At 39.3% G+C, this 26936-nt stretch overlaps 3 protein-coding genes across 3 annotated transcripts; all 3 read right to left on the bottom strand.

Moving 5' to 3' along the window:
* Positions 1 to 274: 274 nt before the first annotated feature.
* On the bottom strand, positions 275 to 907 carry LOC113305603. The gene has a single exon (XM_026554621.1). It carries the CDS (start codon positions 905 to 907, stop codon positions 275 to 277), a length of 633 nt encoding a protein of 210 aa, XP_026410406.1.
* Positions 908 to 23515: 22608 nt separating this feature from the next.
* Positions 23516 to 23950, bottom strand: LOC113305604. Its single transcript, XM_026554622.1, has one exon. It carries the CDS (start codon positions 23948 to 23950, stop codon positions 23516 to 23518), a length of 435 nt encoding a protein of 144 aa, XP_026410407.1.
* A 1951-nt stretch (positions 23951 to 25901) lies between these two features.
* LOC113305605 lies at positions 25902 to 26883 on the bottom strand. Its single transcript, XM_026554623.1, has 3 exons — positions 26608 to 26883; positions 26159 to 26506; positions 25902 to 26030 (listed from the first exon to the last, which is right to left on the bottom strand). Exons 1-3 carry the CDS (start codon positions 26881 to 26883, stop codon positions 25902 to 25904), a joined length of 753 nt encoding a protein of 250 aa, XP_026410408.1.
* Positions 26884 to 26936: the final 53 nt, after the last annotated feature.

Consider the following 26936-nt stretch of genomic DNA (forward strand, 5'->3'; position numbering starts at 1 on the left):
CTCTTCCGCTTCTAGGTATGTCTCCCCACCATTCTGGGTATCCAATACGCTGAAAAGACCCGTCCTCTGAGTGTTCGTCTCTGCCACAGTGCTTGCAATACTTGTTAGGATCATATATATTGTTGAGCTGACATTGATCAGATTGTACCCTGAATGCCATCACATTGTCATGTACATCTGTTGACATAGCTACTTCTCCTATACGCAGATGCTCCGAATTCACCATTGTCTGGTATGCTACATCTATTGATGGCAACGGGTCTCTAGCCAACAGTTATTCACGCAAGGAACTATACACAGAGTCTAATCCAATTAAAAAATAATGCAGAAAATCTTCTTCTCTCAACATACTAACCTGTGTTGCGATATTACAAGTGCAATTACCACACTTGCACTGAGGTACCTTCATGTATGTGACCATCTCATCCCATATCTTGTTCAATCTCCCAAAGTACTCAGCTACACCTTCTGCTTTCTTTTGTTTGCACTCACTCAACGAAGCCTTCAGCTGACAGATTCTGGTTCCGCTTACAACACAGAATCTTCTCTTCAACTGTGTCCACAACAAGTTTGCATTATCATAGTCTCCCAAACTCGATCTAATCGATGATTCTAACGTGTTGCTAATCCATGAAACAAGCATTGACTGGACATCAATCCACTCTTCCAACTGGTCATGATGTTCAGGTTTTGTGATTGTTCCATCAACAAAACCAAACTTCCTTTTATCTATTAATGATCTTCTTATGGCTCTAGCCCATTCATCGTAGTTAGTTACCTTCAAGACAATCGGCGTGATGATGATGCCTGGACCATCACTCGACCCTAGATGGTAAACTGGATTCTTCTTCTGCATATCACATTCTATGTTTTTTCCTTTGGTTGATGATTCTACTTCATCACCCATCGTTTTCTTTTAGGATTCTCCACTGGCTCTTGATGCCATGTCAAGTTTTTGGTAATTTCTTCTCTCTCTTTTCATTCATCACTCCGTAACTTATATAAGATCAGACTTGTTTTACAAGACACAAACCCTAGACACCGATTACATGAGTCTCAAGTTTGCTACTCACTTAGACAGACCATCTACATGGACTGACCACTTTGGTCTCATAATCCAGACCGATTACGTAGGTCTCAAGACACAGTCTTGAGCCCAAACACTACGTATCTCCTAATAGAGTGCAAAGCTTTGCAACGACGATTCCAAGACGAAGGCGTATGTACAATAAATGAGAAGTAGCGCAGACATGATGCTTGCTGAAGACGACGATTATTGCTCCAGACACCGCACTAGTTAACTACTGAGAAGCATAAGAAGCTTGGCCAATATGGCGTCGGCCCCACTCCGAAAGTATGGCTTCGGTTAAATTCCGATGATGCATGATGATGACAATACGATTCCCTACAAGCTCCTACAGTGTCCTTGGGGTTTAATAATTCTAACCCAATCAATAAACAAAGGTCAATCTCGAGGTCTTCTTGGCGGTTTTCAAGTTGCTAATTGAAATTAAATAATTTCATAGTGTTGGTATTACTAACGAGTATCTTGAAGCACAAGAAATAAAATAATTTCTTGTACTGGACCGATCCTAAAACGAGCGGGTAATACAATATGAGATTAAATATCTCACGTGGATGCCAAGTAAACAAGCCTTCTACTGTAACCTCGAAACATTTTTCACTCAAAGATGCCCGGCGGCAATACACACAGAAGCATGTGCTGGTTGTTACAGATCTCCAGGAAATCATGATTTTTGGCAACTGCAATAGAGAAAAAGTGACAGCAATGGAGAAGTTAATAAATTCTTCGTCGGGGCAATCAACTCAAAAGCACAGTTCAAGGGGCAGCTCAAATTCGACAGCCTAAACAGCCTACGTTAGAGCAGATACTTTTGCTTTCGCAAGCTTCAAGAACCACCTTCCGAAACCAAAAGGGGGCATACACACAACTAAAGAGTTTGCAAATGCTTATATACTCTTATAATAATTTAAAAAAAATTATATGACATACGTTTTGCAAATCCAATGCATACATTTTTATAGTGCAGACATTTCAATGAAAATTGTTTCATAAAAATTGCATACACTTCGAAAATACGATACATTTCATACATTTTAAATAACGCATACAATGGAGAACCGGGGCAAGCACCACCGGTCTCATATCATCATACCGGGGAAAGCACTTCTGTGCAATCTCTCCGGACTCCCCAGTAAGCGTCTATGAGTGTATGACCAGGGAAAGGCATCCAGCAGAAAGAGATACCCATCATATATAAACTCTAGACCCCCACCGTTCGGTAATCTCCTGGCCCGGGATTGGCCAACGGGGTGACAGGTCCCAAACATAGCACAAGGTAATCCCTTCGTGACGTTATGGTCTCAAACACTCAACTTATCGCACCCAGCGACAACGAGTTCATCTGCACAACGCAGGGGCAAGAACAGCCATGCGAACGGCTAACGAGTCCGTTACTACTCAAAAACTTAAATATCTCACATCTCAATAATACCTCTTGGATATTTGATTCATTTTTCCACTTTATACAGAGAATTATGGTTTCCACTTGCCGTATACTTATGATTTTGTATTCAAGCATGGCTCATAACAGCAAGCCACCCTTCTGCATCACTTTATATTCAACCATAAATGTCTAAAAGTTTAAAGATGCCAAGTCTCTATATCATCTTTATGGCATCTTTATATATCACAGCGACAACTGCGTTGGACAGTTGTATACCTATGGTTGTAGAGGTATACCCAAATCTTATGCTCAAAGAGCGTACAAAGTGCTTTTAACTCGAAGATTGCATGGGGAAAACAGACGACCAAATACTGTTAATCATAACCCGATGAAAATTAAGTCAAGGTATGCAAGAATCTCTTTGTCTCAAGGTGTCCCAGAACTTCGGTGAAGAGTAGGGGCAAGTATTAATACTTTGGCGTAGTATATCCTTCACCGAAGTTCTTCCATAAAGAAGACAAAGCCATGTCACGAAGGGGCATGGCCGATGACGATTCAAAACCATGTCACAAAGGGGCATGGCCGCCGACAATGCGAAGCCATGTCATGAAGGGGCATGGCCGACGACGATGCGAAGCCATGTCACGAGGGTGCAACCTTGTGACGAGGGTACCAAGTCGGCGATGGTGTTAATCCCTGCAGGTTCCATGGGACATAAGAATTACGTATGGGTTGTAGTGCGAGTAATGAAGATAATACTCCAAGAGAATGCGCGAAAGCTTCTCGACAGGGGGCATTTGAAGGAAACAACAACCGATGCAATGACAAACAAGATGGAAGTGATTTTTCTCAAGGATCGTTCACCAACAACCCTCAAGAAAAGGGGCAAATTGTATACACCAAAAAATAGCTTGACACATGGACAGAGATTACAAGCTGAAGCTGGACACAATGATACAACAGCGCGCACCGAATCAGTTCTGAGTCTGCTTAGAAACTAAGCTAAGGATAGTTTAGTAAAACACTTGTAACCATTCACCCTATAAAAAGGAAAGCATTATTAGGTTAAAAGGGGATCGAAAAACCTCCCTTCTCTTCTACTTTTCTCTTTGAACTCCACCCTTAATGGAGATTCATCACCTTTGTAATGAAACCAACCCTTATTAAAGCTCAAACTATCATTCCCCGTGGATGTAGGCAATGCCGAACCACGTAAATTATATGTGTTAATATCTTCTTACATTTCTGCATCTTTATATTTTGCTAGGATTCTTACTTTCATTTCTTATTTGTTTACTGTTTTGTTATTTCAATCAAGTTGTTGTGGACGCCTAATTATATGTGCCCACAAATATTATATTGGAGTAGAAAGATGCCTACTTTTGCGAACCTTATTGACTGGTTAGACAATGGAAAAGAAGTGAATTTCAGACCTTCCGTCTCCAAACTTTCCTGCATTCTTCCACATGGAACCTTTGCAGAGAGACCTGAAATTCTTTTAAGTTCCGGTAGTGATAGCAACATTGCGACGGACAGCGAGGCAACATTTATAAATAATTGTCTTCCACGACACCTGCTTGCCATCAATCGCGGTGCTTACACCATCCATGGCTATTATATTAACAGAGCGACACGGAAGATGGGGTTCAATCAGTCTGCTCCTTATTGCCTTCTTAAAGCGCCTTTTATAGGATTTTTGATGAGGCACATGGACAGTCAGGGCACCTCAGGTAAGTGCATCCACTTTCTCCAGGTTGATAGGAAAACATATGCCACAGACGAGTATACGCATTTTTGGAGTAAGCAGTTACATTCGCTTACGAGTTGCATGACACAAGCTCCAATAATGGCACGCGATATCCCCTTCAACGAAGAGTTGAGTGCCCGCCCGAATCTGGAGGTGCTTCCAGAGGCTAAGCGCGAGCTGATCGTTAATATGACACAAGTAATGATTATTACCCTTATCTTTCACTTAATACCCCTCTTCTCTTCTAACTAAAGATTTATTTGCCTTCAACAGTCGTGGTTAGCAAACCATCCTTGCCCTTCTCCATCTGACTTCATGAGCAGCCCCTGGTCCCGGGATAAAGGCACGAATGAGGTTTCCTGGAAGTGCTGATCGACCTCAAATTTTGTGCATACGCTTTGTAATATGTTCATTATTTTCCTGAAGGTAACTACATTGTTTCTTCTAGCATGGGAGATCTGACCCTCAGGATGCGACAACTCCTTACTCTTTCGAATTCGGTAGACCAGCAATTATTGTTATATCGGTTCCTCATGTTGTGAGTGAATATATATACTATTCGGCTTGTACTGTTGATTGTGGTCGTATACATGCCTTTCCATTTGATTTTGATTATTCCTTCGTGAATTTACGCATTAAGATTTTCCAGGTGCCCAATAGTGCGAGTGAACGTGCGCCACAGAGTCTTGTCATCTCAGAAGATGGTAAAAATGGGAAAGTTAGGAAAGAAACTTCTTGTGCGAAAAACTCAAAAAAACTCAAAGAATCCTGAAACGTGCGAGCAGCTGAGTAATGTGGTGTAATGATACCGCTTGCTAACAATCCGACGCTTGAAAGTAACACCATTAATGGCGCAAATCAGTTGGCCCCAAAACCGTAAGGAATCGTTCCCAATGCTGCAGCGGAAGAGTCTCCTCCATGTGATGAACCTACAGATGATACTGCCATAGTAGGAGCAACATTAACTGAGTATCGAGGTACTGGAGTAGTCTTTGACTTCAAGTTCGACCGAGTCCGTCCCAACTACGAATGGTCGGTGGTTTCACTATTGCTTCTGCTTATACTGATTTATATTCCAAGATATGGAAGAAATTCGATAACTTTTTCGTAGGTGACTATTGCAGGTATCAATCTTTGGAGGAGAAAATGTCTATGTTATTGCCGACCATCCAGGAAATGGTTCTTCTTCCTCGTCGAGAAATTTCTTAAGTAGTGCTCCAGGATTGGAATGCAGCTTTGGTTGAAGTTGAGGCGGCTAAACTGAATGTTGGATGGTTGCATCATCATCTAAAGAGTATCGAAGAAAAAACGGAATCGGCGCGTACTCTCTCTGATCCAGAAGCAGTCAAAAGATCTAAGGGAGATGTTGAGAGACTTCCCCGGGAATTAAATCTTGCAACTGAGAATCTTGAACAGACGGAGAAGGCGTATGCTGATGGTGCCAAGCCGGTCTTTGAAGATCTCTTCTGAATAGTTTTCTATGTTATAGGTCTTTCTGAGATACCACGAATTATTATGGTTTTTATTTGTATAGATTTTGAATAGGTAATGATTTGCAAAAGATTTTCTAAGGAAATAGAAATCAAAATTTTCTCAATAAGATTTAACATTATAAGCATGAACGCAAGATATTGCAGACATTTTGGAAGAAATATAAATATACGTAAAACATGGAAATTGAATAAAGGTGGTAAAGTGCTTAAGTTGTGATAGATTTAAGCCACTTGCCATGTATGTATGACTGCCCACGCGGGTGTGGCAGTGTTCACGAGCTCATAATATCCACCTAACATGGCTTTATTAATCAAGTAGGGTTTTTCTCAAGGGGAGGTGGTAATTTTATCTACCGCGTTACTGACTTGGAAATAATTGTATTTTGGTATCCCAGATTGACACGCCCTCAGAATAATTGGGTTACCAGTTTCCTAGTCTTTAGTAGAAATGGCTCCTAACCTTCTAATAAATTTCCAAAAAAGGATCAGCTTCCCATTCGCATCGCCGAGTCAGAGCGGGATTGTTAGCCGGGCCAAATTCCCAAATCTTGACAAGTTGCGGGATATCGGGTTACAAAGAGATCTGTGAAATATAACTTATTTGTAATTGCGATCCAAGAATGCATGATCTCATCTTTTCCTCAAGCGTTGATGCAGCTTCTTTTGGAGGTAAATGGCTGATAGCGTTCTTTGACTATTATCATGCGGGTCCCCTGATGGGAACTTCTGCAGCGGGTACATCAAACTTGGCTTTGCTAGTATGGATCCATGGGCGACCGAGAACCATATCATAGCCGGTATCTTCCCTGGTAAATTGAAGCACATCATTTGTTCTAATATCTATGTTTACTTTAAGAGTGACATAGCCGTGAGCATGTGTGGATCTTCTTTCGGGATTTCCAATCACAGCGGGTGCGTGCACAAATTCATGCCTGGAGATACCCGTGGCTCGTAAAGCTATGACAGTGATAATATTGGTATCCGATCCAGCATCGATTAGTGTTCTCTTGAGCTCAACCTGTCTGATATGTGCAGTTGTAAGAAGTCCCCAGTAGGGCTTCTTGTTATCCTTGATATTGAATTCGAGAGTAGGCTTGTATGGGGTTACGTCTTTTTCAGCAAAGAGTATGCGCTTACCAGAGATGACTCGGTTAAGGGATGTGAAAATGCTTGACGCTGACCTTTCGAAAGATAGAGAACTTCGCACATGCAGTCCATCAGAGTCTGAACCGTCTGGTTGATGGATTCCCCAGAAAGAGTGAAAGTGTTGACATAAAGTGGATATCTATGAATACCTTCAGTCCCCAGATGTAACTCCCCTTAGTCCATATTTTCCTTCAAAATGCGCTTCAAACCATTGCATTCACTGGTGGGGTGGTTAACAAACCTATGGAATCAGTAATATTTTGGATCTGACATATCCTCATCAGTAGGTGGGCGTTGCACGGGAGGTAATTTGATAGCATCATCTTGTATCCAGACTTCTAGTAATTCATGAACTTCTTCCATGGGAAAGGTTAAATATGGGAATGCAGAATCATACTTTAGTGACTGATGAGGTTGTTGTCGCGCAGCTTTGGGTGGACCTTGATCGGGAGATGCTGAATTTTGAACAGGTGCTGGGGAGGACATGGCGCCTTTTGTTCATTCGACTTGTTGAGGCGAGGCTTTACTCTTAGGCTCTTTATTGGTAACAATACCAGTGGATGTTTGAACCGAGTACTGCTTGTTAATTAAACGCCTAGTCCCATGAGTATCTCCACGGATTTCGTCTTTGACTGGTCTCGTTCTTTGGAGTAATGGTGGTGCAGTAGTAGCCGATCACATGGAAGCTTCGTGCAACTCCGAGAAAGTTTGGAAGCGTAAATTTTCGAGTAAGGCACGATAAACAAGGATGATACTGTTAATGCATAACTCCACCAGTTGTTGCTCCACTACATTCAGGTTGTGGCAGTCCAGGGATTGAACTCTAAATCTCTTGACGTGATCATTGGGATGCTCATTGTTGCGCTGAAACATCCTTCCCAGATCTGAAAGTATGATTTGTTCAGAGAAAAAAAATATTTCTGATAGAAGGCACCGACCATCTCGGGCCAATTAGAGATATTATTTGGGGCGAGATTTTTATACCAGGTGTAAGCTCTCCCGGTGAGTGTCTTGGAGAATTCCTTCAGTCGTGGTACTTGACGATACTCATGCACTCCCAAAGTTCAAGAAATCGAGAGATGTGTTCCCAGGCGTTACCTGTGCCATCATAAAGAGAAAATATGACGGACCGAAAAACTACGGCTTTGGCGTGTTGCCCCGCAGGCCGTAACTTCCCCGATGCGCCATGATGATGTTACGATCCAGGTCTTTAAAGCTAGGCAAACACACTCCCATTTTACCTTGCATGCATGCTCGTGGAGCATGATGCAGCTAAATTAACTTCAGCACTGTTCCAACTTACCCTCGTTCCCCGTAAAGGGTTCATTAAGAAAATAAAGACTTTCTTAAAACGGCTAAAACGGCCTTTTGAAGCCCAAAACAATGGAATTTGGCTAAAATCCCAAGACCGTGATACATAGAATCACGTCTTGATTATTGGTCTGTTTCCAATCATTTTAGACCCGTCTTGAGCTAAATTATGACATTCGGGTTTTTAGCCTCTAGATAGACTATAGTTTGCTCATTTTCATCAACTTAGCTTACTCTTTGTAGCTTGATAGGAAGTATGACCATCCACTTGCTGGCATGCAACTAAGCCTCATCAAGCTTGGTCACAATCATCTCTTGCATCGAGTTACCGAGCTTAGATGATATGAGGGGACAAAGTGCCGCAATCATCTCACAATTAGATGATATGAGCGACAAAGTGCTGGACCGGCAATGCTGCAACTCATTGCGGTTGCCTACGTACCCTTCCCTACTCTAAAGGGATCAAGCAAAGACCGTAGTTCATCATTGAAAGGACATAAAACTTAAACCAACTCGTTTTCAAGGCCGTGGCCAAGAAATAATGGTAATGGCCTAGTCCGTGTAAGTCGTTTCGTCAAAATGCATATAGGATATGCATTATCGAGCCCATGGCATGGCATAGTAATGCCCATGCTTAACATGTTCCATTGGCAAGTCTACGCATCTATAAATGAGGCCTAAGCATCATTTACACCATTACGGCTAAGTTATAAAGCTTACTTGGTGCATGGTCCGCATATGCACCTTCAACCAAGTACCCCTCCCTATATATGATAACTTGACATTTTTACAACTTAAATTGGGGGACCAAAAATCATTCACCAACTCCCACTTTTACTATTCATGGTCGTTGCCATATATTTCTGAATAACCTGCCAAGATGGATATTCATTTCCAATGCCAACTCACAGGTCCAGCCATGATGGATGTACACTGCCAACCCGATGTTCAGCCATGATGATTGTCTGTTGCCAACCCGATGTTCATCCATGATGGATATGCACTACCAACCCGATGTTCAGCCATGATGGTTGTCCGCTTCCAACCCGATTTCCAGCCATGATGGTTGTGCACTGCCAACCCGATGTTCATCCATGATGGTTATCCGCTGCCAACCCGATGTGCAACCATGATGGATGAACATTGTCAACGCATTGGCCCTAGGCCAATGTTTCTACTACGCAACGGAAGCTTTGGTTGAAGCTTCATCTCATGCCATGGCGCATCTTTGTGCGTGCACCATGCTAAAATTTCGGGGTGTTACACCATTCATCCCTTCAAAGAATTTCGTTCCCGAAATTCAAAACAAAACTATTGTGGACAAACTCTCTGGTTTGGATTTCCTGAGAAAAAGTCTCATACCAGATGCTCAAAAATCATAGGTTTCTTCAAATTGTCATGAAAAACAATTTAGACCTTCTGAACAAACGTCCCATACCGCCTGCCCAGGAATCCAAAAAGAGTCCACAACGTCACCAAGATCTCAATTGGCCAGTTGCCAAAAGGATATCTCAACAAGGTATCGTAAATGTGTATCCCATACCACTCAGGAGTCCCTAAAGTTCACAAGGTTGATGCCAACAACATCTAGTACTGTGTGGAAACATGATCCAATTTTCCACCATCCCTGACGGTCATCCATATTGCCACTCGTAAGTAGGGTGCTATCGGGACCTGACAACGCACACCATTGGCCAGTTACCAACGTGTGGGGATGATCAGTCCCATTGTCTACCCACCGTCCCAGACGGTCTTCCGGATATCCACTCGTAAGTGAGGTGTCACTTAGTCCAGGAAAACTCAAGCACTCAAACAAGCTCAACTCGATTCGCATAGTAACTGGCATAGCAGTTACAAACTCCTTTCCGCGCAAAAGTTGGCCTACTCTCCAACTTTATCTCCTTCTTGAAGGAAAATTACTCGTTGACGGGTCCATTTCGCACAATACCTAGATTTATCTCGGAACTTGCTCTGATACCAACTGTGACGGACCGTAAAAATACGCCTTTGGCGCGTTGCCACGCAGGCCGTAACTTCCCCAATGCGCCATGATGATGCTATGATCCGGGACTTTAAAGCTAGGCAAACGCACGTCCATTTTCCCTTACAGGCATGCTCGTGGAGCATGATGCAGCTAAATTAGCTTCCACACCATTCCAACTTACCCTCGTTCCCCGCAAAGGGTTCATTAAGAAAATAAGACTTTCTTAAAACGGCTAAAACGTCCTTTTGAAGCTCAAAACAATGGAATTTGGCTAAAATCCAAAGACCGTGTAGTCTCGTCTTGATCATTGGTCCGTTTCCAATCAATTTAGACCCATCTTGAGCTAAATTAAGACATTCGGGTTTTTAGCCTTCATGTAGACTATAGTTTGCTCATTTGCATCAACTTAGCTTACTCTTTTTAGCTTGATAGGAAGTATGAGCATCCACTTGCTGGCATGCAACTAAGGCTCATCAAGATTGGCCACAATCATCTCTTGCTTCGAGCTACCGAGCTTAGATGATATGAGGGGACAAAGTGCCACAATCATCTCACAATTAGATGATATGAGCGACATTGTGCTGGACCGGCAATGATGCAACTCATTGCGGCTGCCTGCGTACACTTTCCTACTCTAAAGGGATCAAGCACAGACCGTAGTTCATCATCGAAAGGAAAAAAAAAAACTTAAACCAACTCGTTTGCGAGGCCGTGGCCAAGCAATAATGGTAATGTCCTAGTCCGTGTAGGACGTTTCGTTAAAATGCATATAGGATATGCATTATCGTGCCCGTGGCATGGCATAGTAATGCCCATGCTTAACATGTTCCATTGGCAAGTCTACGCAGCTATAAATGACGCCTAAGCATCATTTACACCGTTCCGGCTAAGCTATAAAGCTTACTTGGTGCATGGTCCGCATATGCACCTTCAACCAAGTACCCCTCCCTATATATGTTAACTTGACATTTCTACAACTTAAATTGGGGGACCAAAAATCATTCACCAACTCCCAATTTTACTATTCATGGTCGTTGCCATATATTTCTGAATAACCGGCCAAGATGGCTATTCACTGCCAATGCCAACTCCGAGGTCCAGCCATGATGGATGTACACTTCCAACCCGATGTTCAGCCATGATGGTTGTCCGTTGCTAACCCGATGTTCAGCCATGATGGTTATGCACTGCCAACCCGATGTCCAGCCATGATGGTTGTCCGCTGCCAACCCGATGTTCAGCCATGATGGTTGTCCGCTGCCAACACGATGCCCAGTCATGATGGATGTCCACTGACAACCCGATGTTCAACCATGATGGATGTCCGCTGCCAACCCAATGTGCAGCCATGATTGCTGAACATTGTCAACGCATTGGCCCTAAGCCAATGTTCCTTTTACTACGTAGCGGAAGCTTTGGTTGAAGCTTCATCTCATGCCATGGCGCATCTTTGCGCGTGCACCATGCTAAAATTTCGGGGTGTTACAGAAAAGGTAGGAGAGAGGTATCCTATTGGTAAAGGGCCCTCTGGACGTCTTCCATATATGGCGGCTGATGATGGTGGGATAGTAACGATTCTTCTTTTCCGCGATTCTGCAGAAGCTTCTCTAAATCTTGTCGGGTTATGAAATTCAGTTGTTTATTATTTTCCGGTGTGGCAATACAACACCGTCATTTTCTCGAGGCTGCTCCCTTGAAGTACTGGCTCCAGCGACTGATCCGGAGATGTTATGGACTTGCTCGACTTGAGTTTGATGTTTCCATAGAGTTAACTGCGCTGTTAAAGTTCTAAGGCATGTGAGGACTTCTGTCTGAGTAGTCGCCATTGTTGTTTATGTCTTAGCCAGGTCATCTTGTCTCCGCATCGATTCTGTTATGCTCGGGGGCGCCTCCTCGTTTCTGACATCTTCGGTGTTGAGAGGATCTTCTGCACCGTTGGTAGGATAAGTAACATTATCTTCTGGGGCAACATTCTGAAGAGGGTCTTCCGAATTTTACCGTCAGCATTTCTGGAACTGGGATCCATCCTTGCACGGGATCTAAGCTCTACCATGCTTTCAAAAGGTTGAAAAGCTGATTTTCAGTTTATTGAAAAATTCTGATTTCTTGACCGAGAGGTTGATCTCCCACCGTGGTCGCCAATTATTAGTACCTAAAAATGAATTCTAGGCAAAATAAATGCACAGTTGTGGTACTTTCTTTTTAGGTTCAAAAATCAAAATCAAACATGACAAGCCTAAACTACGATAATAGCCATTCCGTCATGTTTCAGTCACGAGGAGAGGAAGATGGGTTGATCATAGGGGATGGTAGCAAAAAAGTTTGAGAAATTGCAGTGGTTTTTGAATGGTGTATTTGGGTATTGAAAAATTATGAAGAATAACATATCTTTTTTGGGTACGAAAGCTTGTTTTGTTTTCTGAATATGCTAAGTAGCCTTTTATAGTAATTTGAAAATACATTGCTCTTGTAGTAAGTAGTGGAGGTAGTGAGGTTGTGGAGAGATGGAGAACATGGAGATGATGGAGGTGAGGTGAGATAATTTAGGGAAAGTTTCTGGAAAACCCCTTTTCACCATATCCATTATCTCTCAAACTGCTATAACCGACAGCACTACTTTAAGTTTTCACATGGGGTGTTTTCACGCCGCATGTTTCCGTAAACCACCAGGCCAATACCTCATGAAGAATCCCCCCATGTGACGGATTTTTATGTTTTTTAGGTGTTTTATATGATCTATGGATCTCATCTTATTTAGGCTAAATCATAGCCGTTGATATGCCATATGCCTTACAGGCATGTTGAATCGTATTTTGGCGGAGCTTTTGTGAAAAAAACTTAGCCAAGACTAACCGTGGCATATTAGCACGTTCGTGGCCTGTTGAGGCGCTAGAGGATGGCTTGGCGCGTTAGTGGCTGGTTAAGATGTTATAATTTAGCATGGCATGCTAATGGCGTAAAAGTGGCATATTATGTCCGCATTTTATATCACAACTAAGATTGAGAGAAATATTTCAGGCCATAATCTTTATGCAAGATATGGGAATGCTAAATTATCGTATGGCCTTTGGATGGATTATTTATGGTGATAGAATATCAAATGGCTTAGTGGATTATAATGGCGTCGCCATGGCCCGCAGTGTCGTTATGATTTGCCTAATGAGCTGAGATCTAAAAGATGGCTCAATGGCCTTGGTCTTAGCTGCCACAACTAAAATTATATCTAGTTGGAGCTATTGGCATGGCATGGTGTCTTAATGCGATATTAAGGTTTGGCGTGCCATGGCCTTTAATGGCGTTTTGGCTAGGCAAGCTGCGGTTTTGTAGCGGCTTAATGTGCTTTTCCATGGCCATGATAGATGGTAGAAGAATGGTAGGGCCATAACGTTTCCATGAACTAGATAAGTCAAGCCACAGTACAGGGGAGATGTTGTGTCATGTCTTTGACCTAAGATGGTGTGTGGCACGTTGTAGACCTAAGTGGCGCTAAGAATTGGCCTAACGCGATGTGGCCTTAGAAATGGCTTAACGCGCCTACGTTAATTAAGACCAAAATTGTCGGATCTCTTTTTGACCATAGACCTTTATAGTACATATGCGACATTGTATCACGTCTAGCTATACTCATTCATAGAGGTTGGTACAATGTGTTTTTGGCCATGGCTTGATATTGGTCGATTATGCATATGAATGATACGAATAGGCCATGACCTAGAATTAAGATTTGTCCTTAATTCGGCCAAGGCCATTGGAATGAGATTCTTATTTCAACTAGGATAGCCGAGTTGGATTTAGAATGGAACTAGGTTAATCATCAATGGAGCATGAGATAAGATCGGATACTTTTTAGGCCGCTGATTGGCCATGACCCCTAATGGCGTATTAGGGTTTCACGAGATTGGACACAACATGTTGATGCCTTGTAGGGTAAAATAATGCGTATATGGACTTGGCCATAGCTTTCCAAGGTCTCATAAAATCTCGGCTCATGTGTTATGGCCTTGGCCTTGGCTGGCCAAGTGTTAGAGCACTGCTTGGTCGAACTCGCAAGCGTTGCTATCTCAAGATTGTTGTCAGGTTTAGTTGCCAAAACTATAAGTATTGATTTCTAGTCTACTTATATCTAAGTCTCGGATTAGGATAGAAAGTGTAGTTTAGCATTAGACTTCACGACGTTCATTGATTGAAGACGAAGAACTACTAAGGGGAGCTTTTGGAACTTCATCAACAAAAGGTATGTGGAGACTTGAACTCACCTATCGCTTAAAAGTATATCTACTTTATCTCCTATTTGAGACAAAAGTCGTATAGCTATATATACTTCGATTATACACATTTGATATTTCGAGCTGAGTTTAACTCGCTTACATATTTCTCGAAATATGTGTTGGTAAGATTTCACTTTAACCAAGTTCATCTTATATTCTTGAAGAAAGTCAAAACACGATCATGTGAAAATCACTTGGTAACATCTTACAAGATTTGTGTGAGACAGTCATTTGATGTAGACTTGGAATATTTTGTATTGATCATTCAATCACTTGAAAATTATTTTGAAGCTAATAGTTTGTGTGAGACAGTTATTGTCGTCTTCTAAGAATGTTTCAATAATTGAAATGGGAGTTTAGGACACTTAACCATAATTGGATTATGTGCACAGTATGCGTACTTGCATATGTGTTGATCCAAGACCTGAATGTAGTATGCATACCTGTATGCATACTGGCGAGGTCAGGTAAGTCCGGGAGCTAAAGTATGCATCCCAGTACGCGTACTGGCAAAGTCAGTTGAAGTCCGGGTACTATAGTACAAATATGCGTACTGGATTCAACTGAAACTTGGAAGTGTACGACAGTATGCGTACCTGTTTGCATACTGGCGAACACAGTCCAAGTCCGACTACTTAAGTATGCATACCCGTTTGCATACTTGAGTGGGTTATGTTCTAAAATCGGTTTGTTCATGAACTAATACATTTATATATTAAGGAATGCAATCTTTTGCAAACCGTGGCTATAATGTTCATGAATTGGTTCGAGTCAATCAAAATCGATTTTACTTTAATTGTGTCTTGTATACTTCTATGAGAATATAAACAATTGAACAAATCTAGAACTAGTTTCATTTGAGTCATTTGAACTAGTTATGGTTAAGATGAATAAGGTTGATATGAATATATTCATATGGATAACTTCGGTTAACTATTATTAAGCCAACAAAGGTGTACACGTTTAGGTATGGTTACTCATATCTAAATGAAGCCACTTTTCATTTGTGTGTAAAAAGATAAGTTCGATCTAACGGTTGAAAGATATTAGCTTGAGTCTAGTCAAGTTTTCATCTAACGGTGAATATTGAATGCTTTGTTACCAAGGTAACATTGATTGCAAATCCTTATTTGAAGACTATATAAAGGAGAACGCTAGCCACTGGGAAACCTAATCCCCACTCCTCTTGTGTGATACTAGTTGCGACTAGAGTCGATTCTCTTTTAACCTTAGGTTTTTCTAAAACCCTGTAGGTTAAAGACTTGAAGAATTTATTGGGATTGTGAAGCCAGACACAACTATTTTCTCTGTAGTTGCGTGTTTTCATCTTGTTGTTCTCTATCGTGATTGAGTATTATCTTCTCTAAGATTTGTTCGAGATTTAATATCTGATAGGCAAGATAAAAAATAAGCACAAACATCTTCGTCTCATTGTTTGTGATTCCACAATATCTTGTTTCGCTACCACACGATTAAGATTATTGTGAGGTGATTGATATTTCTAGGATGTTCTTCGGGAATATAAGTCTGGTATATCAATTGGTTCATGTTCACCTTGATTTATTAAAATACGGAACAAAAATTATAGGTGTATCTGTGGGAGACAGATTTATCTATTCAATAGACTTTTCTGTGTGAGACAGATTGGTTTATCAAGTCTTCGACTTTGGGTCGTAGAAACTCTTAGTTGTGGGTTAGATCAGCTAAGGGAATCAAGTTCGTAGAGTCCTGCTGGGATTCAGAGATGTAAGGAGCGCAACTGTACCTTGATCAGCATGAGATTGGTTAGGGCTCAACTATATTCCAGTCCGAAGTTAACTTGAAGTAGGCTAGTGTTTGTAGCGGCTTAATACAGTGTGGTGTTCAAATCTGGACTAGGTCCCGAGGTTTTTCTGCATTTGCGATTTTCTCGTTAACAAAACTTCTGGTGTATGTATTATTTCTTTTCCGGATTATATTTGTTTATATAATTGAAATATCACAGGCTGTGCGTAAGTTCAATCAATTGTGAATCCAACCTTTGGTTGTTGATTAAATTGATTGACACTTGGATATTGGTTTTTGATACCTCCAATTTATTTTTTATGTTCAATCGGGCTCGCAAATTCCTATTTGTTTGATTGCATATTGAATTGAGAAATAGAGATATAAATCTTTGATATACTTTTCCTAAGATTGAGTCTGACTGTCTAGTTGATTCTCTTGAAAGTATATTGGAGTTAGTCCATACAGATTGCTAAGAGAAATATTGGGTGTGGTTGTTAGACCCCTGATTTTTCACCAAGATCTAATAAAGTTGCAGCGTCCTTGGCCACGGCTAGCCAAGGTCTTATGATGTCGCAATGGCCAATGTCTTTCAATATCGCAACAGCCTTGGCCATAGCTGGCCAAGGTCCAATAATATCTCAATAACCTTGGCCACGGTTGGTCAAAGTCTGATAGTGTCACAGTTGTCGTGGCCATGGCTGGCCAAGGTCCGATATTGCCGTAACTCTCATGTCATGACCTTGGTCGTGGTTAGCCAAGGTACTATATTGTCGCAGCTCCCCCGGCCTTTACCAAAACATTCCGACGAAGTTGCATTGAGTAGGAAAATCCATGCCATGAAGATGGCCAATGGCTAGGCCAACTTAGGGTTTGTATTTTGGCCATGCTCCATGGCTTATGGATGCAATGGCGGCTATGCCACAATTCCGGCCATAGTTTTCCAAGTTGTTATCGGCTATGCCATGGACTTGTCCGATTGCTTTGGGTTGATTCCAAATATGCCATTAGTCCATTCTCGTTTTAATTGAAGTGATACGAGCTGCAACAGTTGTATTATGGCCTTATCCATACTGAGCTAAGGCATTATGAGATATGCAGTATATGCGATGGGCTTGGCCATGCCTAGAAAATGTGCTACAATCATTACGTTATTAATTATGATTTGATCATTGTATGGCTGCTATCTAGGGTTTTAGTTTATGGCGATGTGTCGGGCCTAGATTTGAAGTATAATGTTATTCTAGTACAAATTTGAATATGATAGCGTCGTTATAGTATGTTCAAGGAACTCGTCCGTGGGAGTTTGCAACTTGAGGCGATATTATATGACTATGTTCTAAATATAATACTTTCAGTAGCATGTTAATTCAGGAATGGAGTCAAATCATATTCTGAATATAAATAATGCCATTTATATGGCATAAAAATGTGTATATGTTGGTGCACATGAAATAACAAGGTTTCTGTTGTTGAAAGCCCTGAAAATTGGCATACTTATACACATTTATAGTATCCACAAAACTACAGAGTCCGTTGATTGAATTACGCTTTATTAATTCTCTTGCGAAATACAAATTTTTTAATATGGATTCTCTAATCCTGATACCATGTTAAGGATTTTCATTATATTTTTAAAATTAGGGCAAAGATAATTACTACAAATTCCCTTGTCAAAAACTCACCATCAATAACGAGATAAACAAACTTGTCAGATCCCAGTCAACCAAATGTGCACGAAGTTATCACAAAGATCAAAATACCAAAAACAAGCATTCTAGTATTCAATCTTCAGTCTTCAAAGTACCTGCACAAACAACTTGATTTCATTAATGATCGATCATGCACAAAATTGAGTGTGTTAACAATGGATGATTAAGAGTCTTATCTTCAAATCTTGGATCAAAAGATCATATTTGAAATATTTGATTCTTGAACTAGTTTGAGTGACCTTATATTAGAAGAGAAGGATCACGGAATAAACAAACTAGATCTATCAAGGTTCAATTTTACCATTAGTCAATCAGATCAATAATTGGAAACTAAATAAACAATATGAATCTAGTTTCCACCAACGGTACTACTGGTGCTTCTTTTATCCCACAAAAGTCTTTAAATCACCTAATTAGGATACCCTCCTCTCGAAAACACTATTATAAGAATATTCCAGTGGCTTTCCCGCATAATCGGTTAGATCGGTGCGTCCAAGGGATAAATTTATAAGAATGACAAACTTCATTTTTTATAATGACCAAGGTAGTTTGGATAGCAATGCAATTTCCAAATCCGAAAAAACTATCGGTATATTTTCGGTTTTGTAACAATCTAACAGTAATCCAACTAATATACTGAAATCTCTCTTGGATGACAACTAAATATTATCTACCAGATATCGTATACTTTACTAGTATAATAACCGGGATATGAATAACATATTAATTTCGAATATCAAAAAGATATTTTAGAATATCCTTATTCGGGATCACACCTTGAGTGTCAAGGAAAATACTCGAACATTAAGTAATAAGAGTTTAACACATGCTCAAATACTATCTCGACATCTTGTGAACCTTCCATATTAACCAAACTGTACTTCCCATAACTATCCAAACCTTTAATTAATAGCTGAATAGAAAATCATTTAATTGGTTACATTAAGGATCGGTTCTGGAAGATATCCTTCGTACCAGTCCTAGTTGAAAAGGCGTGGGTCTAACAACCAAACCCAATATTTCGCTTAGCAATCTGTATGGACTAACTCCAATATACTTTCAAGAGAATCAACTAGACAGTTAGACTCAATCTATATATCAAAGATTTAATATCTCAATTTCTCGATTCAATCCTTACTCAAGCAAACAGAAATCTGCGAGTCTAATTGAATACAAGAGAAATAACTTGGACAGTACCAAAGACCATTATCCAAGGATCAATCAATTTCAATCAACAACCAAAGATTGGACTTCACAATTGATCGATACAACGCACAACCTGTGATATTTCTATTATATAACAAAATATAATGCGGAAAAGAAATAACACAGGCACCAGAAGTTTTGTTAACGAGGAAACCGCAAATGCAGAAAAATCCCGTGACCTAGTCCAGATTGAACACACATTGTATTAAGCCGCTACAGACACTAGCCTACTACAAACTAACTTCAGTCTGGACTGTAGTGGAACCCCAATCAATCTCATACTGATCCAAGGTACAGTTGCGCTCCTTATGTCTCTGATCCCAGCAGTTGATGAAGCTCCACTGGTTCCTTGAGTAGTTCTTCGTCTTCATATGATGATCGCGATGGAGTCTGGAGATCAACTACATTTAACTATCCTAGTCTGAGATTTTAGCTATAAGTAGACTAGAATCAAGACATATAGTTTTGACAAACAAGTTTGAGATAGCAACGCTTGCGAGTTCGACCGAGCAATGCTCTAACAATCTCCCCATTTGTCCATTTTAGTGACAAAACTATCAATGCATGTGGATTAGAAAATAAGTAAAACTTTGTAACTTCTCGTCCACATGCATGATCTCCTTGGTTCTTCAACATTACTCGAAATCTTCGTCACTTCCAAGTACTCCAATGATTCCAAAGGTTGTAAGTTCAACATCATCATTGTTGAAAATCCGTAGCCATAACAATGAGAAAACACAAGCTCTCAATCATTGTTACACAGTGTCATAGTATTATTATACAACATCAAAGTTCAAGTGTATCACAACTTTGACAACAATACTATGGTGATATGCATCACTCCCCCTTAGTAAATACTTTCATCTCAACATGAAAACCACTCCCCCTTACATAATGATCCGGAAACCAGATGTATTTGTAGTGTGAATTACACAATAATTCTCCCTCTTTTTGTCAATAAAATTGGCAAAGGTACGAAAACTAGTGGGATCCTGATGAAATTTCCATGGAGATGCTTCAAGACCAAAGAAAAGCACATATCAACTTGTTTAGATGCAATCATAAAGCCAAAGCTAAATGCATTCATCAAGGAGTTTATAAAGATACAAGATAACCCCTATAATATTCCACAGCCGCACTCCCCATAAAGATATGGAAATTAAGCGCAAGTTCAAAAAGAACTCTCCCCATAAAATGTCATTCCCTAAAGAACAACAAGAGCGACCTTACTTTTTACAAGAAAAGAAGGATTTCTTTGGACATTAAAAATCATAAAGGAAATGATTTTTTATCCAAAAATTCTCAACTAAACTAACCACAAGAGAACCCATGATTAATTTAATCGGAATACTCAACCAAATTAACCACAAAAGAATTCATGATTAATCTAGTTGGAAATGCTCACATAAGAGAACTTACGGAGCCACACATTATTTACATAAAATATGGATCAGGGAAGATCAATACTGCGGAATAGACAAAGATTCATTCTATTTTTATCACTATTTGCATAACGACATATAATAGACATAATCTTTGTAAACAAATATTCATCCTATCTTCCATCAATTATTTGCATAATGACACAATAAGTTCAATTTTTGTTTGTCAAAAGTTCATCGATATTTTATCAATACATGCATATCGACATATGAAAGAGATAACTTTTGACAAAGTATGGGACAATCATAGTTCACGGACGCAAATACATATCCCATAGCATATTGCAATATATAAAACTATAAAGATTAATACTGCAAAAATCATCTTCCAAACAAACTTTATAATTTAAACAAATAAATCTAAAAATCATTGAAGATGAAAAACATTGGACATAGTTATGGGTAATCACAATAATGGCTATTCCAAACTCTAGTTATTCTTCCTAAAAACAAAAGAATAAAATTATCATAAGAAGATTTCCTAAACAAATAAAAATAACTATTAACCAAGTTGTGCGATTAGAGATCCAACACAGAAAAGTTCCTCATTTTCTTCCTCCAGTTTGATCTTCAGAAACTCAAGATTCTTTACAGCAATTGCAAATTGATCACGCATAATCCTAAAATCTTGAAGAAGATTTCCAACCAGCTGTTGTGACATCTGAACTGGTTGACTGTCTTCATGATCAATTGCATGATAGCAATTTATGAGAACAGGGTTCTCATAAAACTCAGCAATGTTGATTTCTTCATTAGTGAATTCCTCTTTGCATCCATCCATAGTATGCACCATTATCTCTCAGAGACTATTTACGTTACCGAACTAGTATATATCAACGAAAAGTTCATAATATATATATATATATATATGTGTGTGTGTGTGTGTGTATGTGTGTTTGTGTGTGTGTGTGTATGTGTGAGAAAGAGAGATACGCATAAGAAAACACTAGGGTTACTCGTTAACAATTGGTCATGGGCCAGGTATACAAACGCTCAGGGTTATGAACCAAGTTCAAAAAACCAACAAAGCGGTTAGAGCATTGCTCGGTCGACCTCGCACGCGTTGCTATCTCAAGCATGTTTGTCAATGTTAGTGATCAAAACTATAAGTCTTGATTTCTAGTCTACTATAGATAAGGTCTCGGACTAGGATAGAAAGTGTAGTTGAGCTCAATAAATCCATGGCGATCATCATAAAATATGAAGGACTGCTCAAGGAACTGGTGGATCTTCATCGACTAAAAGTCATGTGGAGACTTGAACTTATCTATCACTCAAAAGTCTATCTACTTTATCTCCTATCTTGAGACAAGAGTTGTTGTGCTATATAGACTTTGATTATACACATTTGCTATTTCGAGCCGAGTTTATCTCGCCTATCTATTTCTCGAAATATGTGTTGGTAAGCTTTCGCTTTGGCCAAACTTATCTTTACCTAGTGACGAAATTCATGTTATGTTTCAATCACTTTGAAAATGGCTTCGATGACGATAGTCGATTCTTTATGTCTAACGACTATTATAACATTATAGAAGAATGTTTCAATGATTGAAATGAGAGTTTAGATTATATAACCAATGGTGGATATAAGCATTGTTGTGGAAACACATATATGTATAATTATTTATTCCTTGAACCGAAGTTTGTGAACTTTGTTGATCAAAAGAACCGGAACAAGAGCCGTGAACTCAGTCCGCGAACTGGCATAAGTTCTCGACCCGAGAAAATCTGCTGGAGTTTGAGAACTCCTTCCGGGAACTTAAGTCCGTGAACCCAGTCCGCGAACTTGAGTTAGGTTATATCTAAAGACGATTGTTTGTGAACTCACGTTTATATAAATTAAGGAATGCAAATTTGCAAACCGTGGCTATAAAGTTCATAAACCGATTCGAGTGAATCAAATCGTTTTTGCTTTAATTGTGTCTTGTGTAGTTACATAAGATTTCTTTGCAATTAAACAACTATCTAACTAGTTCATTGAGTCATTTGAACTAGTTATGGTGAAGAAGAGATTGGTTGATATGAAAGTACTCATATGGCTAACCATTTGGTTAACTACTATTGAACCAACAAATGTACATGTTTGGGTACGGTTACACAAACCTAAAATCGTACATTTCACTTGTGTGTAACAAGCTAGGCTTTTCGATCTAACGGTTGAAATATATTAGCTTGAATCTAAATCAGGTTTTCATCTAACGCTGAATATTGAATGCTTTGTTACCAAGCTAACATTGATTCCAAACCCTGATTTGAAAGACTATATAAAGGAGAACTCTAGCAACTGGGAAACCTAATCCCCACACCTTCTGTGTGATACTAGTTGCATAGATAGAGTCGATTTTCCTTTTAACCTTTGGTTTCTTCTTCTAAACCAGGTTAACGACTTAAAGACTTCATTGGGATTGTGAAGCCATACCGATACTACTTTCTCGTAGTTGTGTGATCTGATCTTGCATATTCTATCGTACGAGTACAATTGCAAGGATTGGATTGAGATTAATATCTCCGATAAGCAAGATATAAAAGTAATCACAAACATCTTCGTTTCATCGTTTGTGATTCCACAACATCTTCTTTCACCGCGTCGATTAAGATTGTTGTGAGGTGATTGATAATACTAGGATGTTCTTCGGGAATATAAGTCTGGTTTATCAATTGGTTCATGTTCACCTTGATTTATCAAAAGACGGAACAAAAACTCATAGGGTCTGTTTGGCAGCTTGGAAACGGAACAACATATCCTACGTAGAGATATCCTTTATCTAATTAGGAATTGGTTAACTTAAATGATGTTTGTCTCAAATTTTATCTTATCCCAGATTAACATAGAAGTTGTTTGGTTAACAACTGAATCACCCAACAAATATCCTAATCATGTTTGTTTCGCTTTCAAATTTAAACAACAATATGCAAATAACAATATCCAGGTCTGGTGGCAAATATGTTCACAAAATAAGAAATACATTAAACGTCAGCCGCGGCGGCGACGCTGATAATCATTCCACATTGCATCTGCAATTGAAGTTCGAAGTTCTGAAGCTACTTCTCGTTGTCTATTTCTCCCAAGTGTAGAGCATTCACTATCTTGTTGCATTCTTGGATCGGTTTCTAGTAGGTTTTGTAAGTTCTCATCATCGAAAATCAAGTCATTAATGCACTCTCTGCGGATATGGTTATGAAGGATGCAACATGCAAGTACAATTTTCACTTGTGATTCGAATGGATATTGAGGCTGAACTTGCAAAATAGTGAAGCGTCTTTTAAGTATACCGATAGCACGTTCAATTGCATTTCGTAACGATGCATGTCGGAGATTGAATAATTCCTTTGCATCTTTTGGACGATTTCCACCAAATTCCTTCAAGTGATAACGGACACCACGATATGGAGTAATAAACTGCGGCATATTGGCGAATCCTGCATCAGCGAGATAAAATTTCCTTGTACAACCAAAAAAAGGATAAGTTATCAATCAAGCTTTCCCTGCTTATAGGATTCTAAAATGAAATACAAACATTCTACAGTTTTCCCTGCAACAATAGGAATAGGAATGGCAGCTATTGCAATGCAGTGCTAAAACCAACAGTAACTGCCAAAACAAAAACCCTTGTTACTGTCGGTATTTTACTCGTTTACCGTTTGGATACTACAATGCGGTGCTAAAAATCTATAGCATGTTTGGCGGAGGAAATTTTTTTCTGCTGTCAGAAATAAGGCTGGGTTATTAGCTATACCTTGTAAAGCTTACAAATAATATGGTTTAATAACCCTTGTACCAATCAGCTCTTTTCTGAGATCCACCCACGAGTATAATGAAATGGATACACAGATGAGATTAAGTGGGTCTCGGAAGACCATTGAACTGAGACATGGGAAGTGAACAAAAACACAAACAAATAATTACCAATAACCATTAGATGCCATGCTTCAAAATTTTACTTTTGTGTCTAGAATCCCAAACACCAGGAAAATCCAATTAAAAACTACACCCACAACTTGAACAAAAACTATGGGCCAAACTTTCTCTATCTGAAACTTAACCCCATCTATATCATTCATCGCTTTCTCTATGAATTCCAAACACATAATTTAGCTCCTAAACCTTGGGCGTGAGCAATTTACTAATTTGCAAAATATATGATAGTACGTTATACCTTTGGGCACAATTAATCTATCGCATCTTGTTAGAGCTGAATCTAGTATGCGTGAATCAGCAGCCGAGCCTTCCCAACCAGCTAGAACATACTGAAACTGTAAGTCAAAGGAACAAGCTACTAAAACATTTTGCGAAATGAACCCTTTTCTGCACCAAAAAGGGACTTGTTCGTCGAGACCAACCATTGCTGGTATTTGTGTTCCATCAATGGCTCCTATACAATCCTATAATGAAAAGAATATGAGTAAAAAGTAGTTGGCTGTGGATACAAACATAATTATATATACAACAAAAACTAATTGAGTTTATGTGATAAAGTTTGGTTGAAGATATGCATACCTTGAAGTATGGATAAAATCTTGGGTTTTCTAAGATTTCAGTGGGGGTATCAGGCCCTGCTGGTACAAGAAAATCATCCGCCAGTGCAACCATAGCATCCAAGACTGTATTAAAATGTCTACTAATTGTCTCGCCTGAATGCTGAAAACGCTCTTGAAGTATCCTGTTACGTTCATTATGTCCAACAGCAAGCATAAAAATTGCTACTTTTTCTTCAACACGAACTCCATTACTATGACGAAATAACTCCTTTTCTTTCAAGATATTACATAATCTTAAGAAAACATGTTTTTCCATACGAAAACTATCCTGACATCGTGCATCATGAACATTTAAGACTTCATGAGCTGCACCACTAAAAATTGAATCATGGCATATTGTTTTCTCCACAAAATATTGGTAATAAACAACAATTAGTGTTGTTCTGGATGCTGTTACAACTACTACCAAATCTTCTTCATCGTCAGAACTCGTCATTATACGATATCGTACGTATATGTGTACCTACCGACAGAAAGAATATAGAAGATTAAAAATCATTGTACCAATAGAAAACACACAGAAAATTAAAAATCAACATGGAAACATTAAAAATAAAAACATTTCAATTTAATTCATCGAGCAGGAACATAGTTCATAAATAATGAAAGGAAAACTACTGTTACAGTACCATAACAACACTAAACTTAAACATTAACCAAATTGAATCTCTAAAACAAACTACTAAAGCAAAATAAACTTAAACATAATCAAACGAAATCCTGACATAAACGATACTAAACGAAAAGAAACTTAAACATAACCTAGTAATTCGAAATCCCTGACAGAATAATATGTGACCAAACTTCACTCTATCAGACACCTAGTCACTTAAAGTACAAGGATAATATGCGGGAATATTGAGCTTCGATAACAACCACTGTCGTTTCCTGTTCCCAGTAAATGCAATGAAAATCTTAGCTTTCTTTTCATCTTCCAATAAATCTAGCGCCTGCACAAAAGTATCATCATCCAAATTTGGTACATCCTCGAGTGCGGACACTAAACTTCCCTCTAAAGATGATGAATTTTTTTTTCTTCTTTCTTGGTCGCGACATTGTTCACAGACGCTGCCATTACCTGAATTGCGTCTACCATTCCTTCTCTTGTACTCTTTTTGGTTTTTCTAAAAGGACGTGAATTCATACCTGTTGAAGCTCGAGCCCTTTTTTGAGTGTCAGATGTATGGAAGTCCTCAGCCTTATCTTTATATCCATTTTCATTCTGTTCTTGAGTACCATTTGTAAAACGGTCTGGAGATTGTGTGTTATCTAAATTTTCATTATCATGGTCATCATCATCGTGCACAGTATTGTCATTCCTACAGCGGATATACCTTCCATTGGCCCTATTATCCCCAAATAAAATAGCTAACTCATCAAAGTGAGCAAGCGACTTTGTCCTCCAACATTTGACATCAGGATGCTTCTGCAAGTGGAATTATAAAATTGTCCTATTAGCATATCTTCTATATACAAAACGAAAATCAAAATTCATTCAATTGTTGACGAAAAACATAAATTACAAACCTTGATATAATCATCCCATACAACATCATCAGCAACCACAATTTCTCGCGACTGATCCCATCCAAATCCACTTTGACCTCTAAGAGTACTCACAGCAACATAGTTCTTCTTCAAAGTTTTCATACGATTTTTCAACACATCCTTGGTAAAAGAAGAACCAAAACTCTGCTTGAAATTATCAACAATGTGTGTCCAAGCAAGTTTGTTGAATTGACCATCGATTAGTTTTCCTTCCAGTACTTGGTCTCCCGTTAGACCTATGAACAGTCTATCCATGGGAGGAGTCCAAGTTGTCCTTCCAATTTGGGGGTTGGATGATTGATCACGAC

This window comes from Papaver somniferum, chromosome 8 (assembly GCF_003573695.1).
Source record: "Papaver somniferum cultivar HN1 chromosome 8, ASM357369v1, whole genome shotgun sequence".
Taxonomy (NCBI): Eukaryota; Viridiplantae; Streptophyta; class Magnoliopsida; order Ranunculales; family Papaveraceae; genus Papaver; species Papaver somniferum.